Source organism: Sinocyclocheilus grahami, unplaced genomic scaffold (genome assembly GCF_001515645.1).
Source record: "Sinocyclocheilus grahami isolate Dianchi unplaced genomic scaffold, SAMN03320097.WGS_v1.1 scaffold9257.1, whole genome shotgun sequence".
NCBI lineage: Eukaryota > Metazoa > Chordata > Actinopteri > Cypriniformes > Cyprinidae > Sinocyclocheilus > Sinocyclocheilus grahami.
In genome coordinates this window covers 7,101-8,708 of record NW_015512492.1, presented here as the reverse complement: position 1 = coordinate 8,708, position 1,608 = coordinate 7,101, and the positions used below count along the sequence as shown (strand labels likewise).

Below are 1,608 nucleotides of genomic sequence, written 5' to 3'. Positions count from 1 at the left end.
AAAAACATTCAAAAATCTCCCACAAACCGAACTGTTAAATGGTAGAGTACCTATTTCAGCAAAGCCAGCATACAAACACACAGTTATGCATTTTGAAACAAATATACGCAATTAGCATCAATAAATGTTAATTCTGAAATACACATACAAATACCAAAGTCGACCGCATCTATCTCAGTGTGTGTGTTTCTTACCCAGATCATTGTTGTTCATCATGGCATTAGATCCACGCAAGCGTGGGCCCTGCTGGGTGAAGTGGTATCCAAACTTCAGCAGAGTAGTGTTCTTCTCCAAAATGTTAGCTATCTCCATCTCAACCTTATTACCTAAAGGCTGGCTCTGTATCACACATAAACACACAAGTTATAATAACTCTTCAGTCCTTCTTTTGCTACTCCTGTGATCAGTACAGATAATGGCTCAGACCTCATATGACTTTAATCTGTGTATGTATGTGTGTGTACCTGGTTGTCGATCTTTAGCTCCAGCAGTGTAGTGTTGCTCTTTAATGATTCCACGAGCGCCAGAATTCCAGCTCCAGTAATGAAGTTTGACTCAACGTTTAGACTCTTCAGAGTGGTGTTCACTTTCAGCATGTCTGCTAGTGCCTGGGAACCAAACAACATTACACGTTGTTTAATAACTACTGTTCAAAAGTTCAAAATTCAAATCGTTGAAAACAGCTGTGCTGCTAAATATTTTTGTGGAAACCACGACACATGATTTCAGGATTCTTAGAAAGCTCAAAAAGCATTTATTTGAAAAAGAATCTTTTAATCCATTTAATGCATTCTTACTGAATAAAAGTTCATTTAAAAAAAGTCAAATGTTAGAACAGTAGATGAATAGTGTACTTAGTGAAGTAAATCTCAGTAACAACAGACATATTTCATCCAAAAAAACTGCATTGCAACATTTTTTATCTGCATTTTTTATTCAAATCAGCCTAAAAGTAGTACTTTTTTGCCTTAAAATTAATGAAAATCTATTGAGAATGAAAATGCTTAATTGTTATAACAAGGTCACAACTCCAAAAATTATATATACAGAGTTCTGGCATGAAACTCTAGATGGCACAGTCCGATAGGTCTAGCTCAGTCTGACCTGGTGACATCATTGTCACATGGTAGCTGATTGGTTCTTTCCTGTATCGGTAGCCAATGAGCTCGCTGCTCAATATCCAAATACCTGGCATTTGTTTGCTGTAGCAGTTGGCAGCGCACTTCAAAAACCCTCCACCTTCCCCAGCTCTATCTGTATAGATCTGCTACGGGGTGATTTATGTATGCTATATGGGGGTTATTCATATGTGTTATATGTGCAGCAGCAGTATTTCTTACATGCTTACAGCAGCATGTTGTGGATGTATTGGCTGTAGCAAGTCTCGGTACTTGCTCTGCAGCAGCAGCAGCAGCGTAGCAGATCTATTCCGCCAAGACCAAATACATTAACATTGTCATGTACATTACCATGCCAATCCCTCCGAGAGTTGTCATGACAGAAATAAAAATAAGCTGTATGCTGCATTTTCTTTTGGGAAAATATAACTTAATATATATATATATATATATATATATATATATACACAGTGGGTACGGAAAGTATTCA

At 37.3% G+C, this 1,608-nt stretch overlaps 1 protein-coding gene across 1 annotated transcript; it reads right to left on the bottom strand.

Moving 5' to 3' along the window:
* Window positions 1-170: 170 nt before the first annotated feature.
* Window positions 171-692, bottom strand: LOC107578187 (tropomodulin-1-like). The gene is made up of 2 exons (XM_016264168.1): window positions 465-692; window positions 171-339 (listed from the first exon to the last, which is right to left on the bottom strand). The coding sequence occupies exons 1-2, from the start codon at window positions 624-626 to the stop codon at window positions 175-177; spliced, it is 327 nt and encodes a 108-aa protein (XP_016119654.1). The 5' UTR covers window positions 627-692; the 3' UTR covers window positions 171-174.
* Between the last annotated feature and the right edge of the window lie 916 nt (window positions 693-1,608).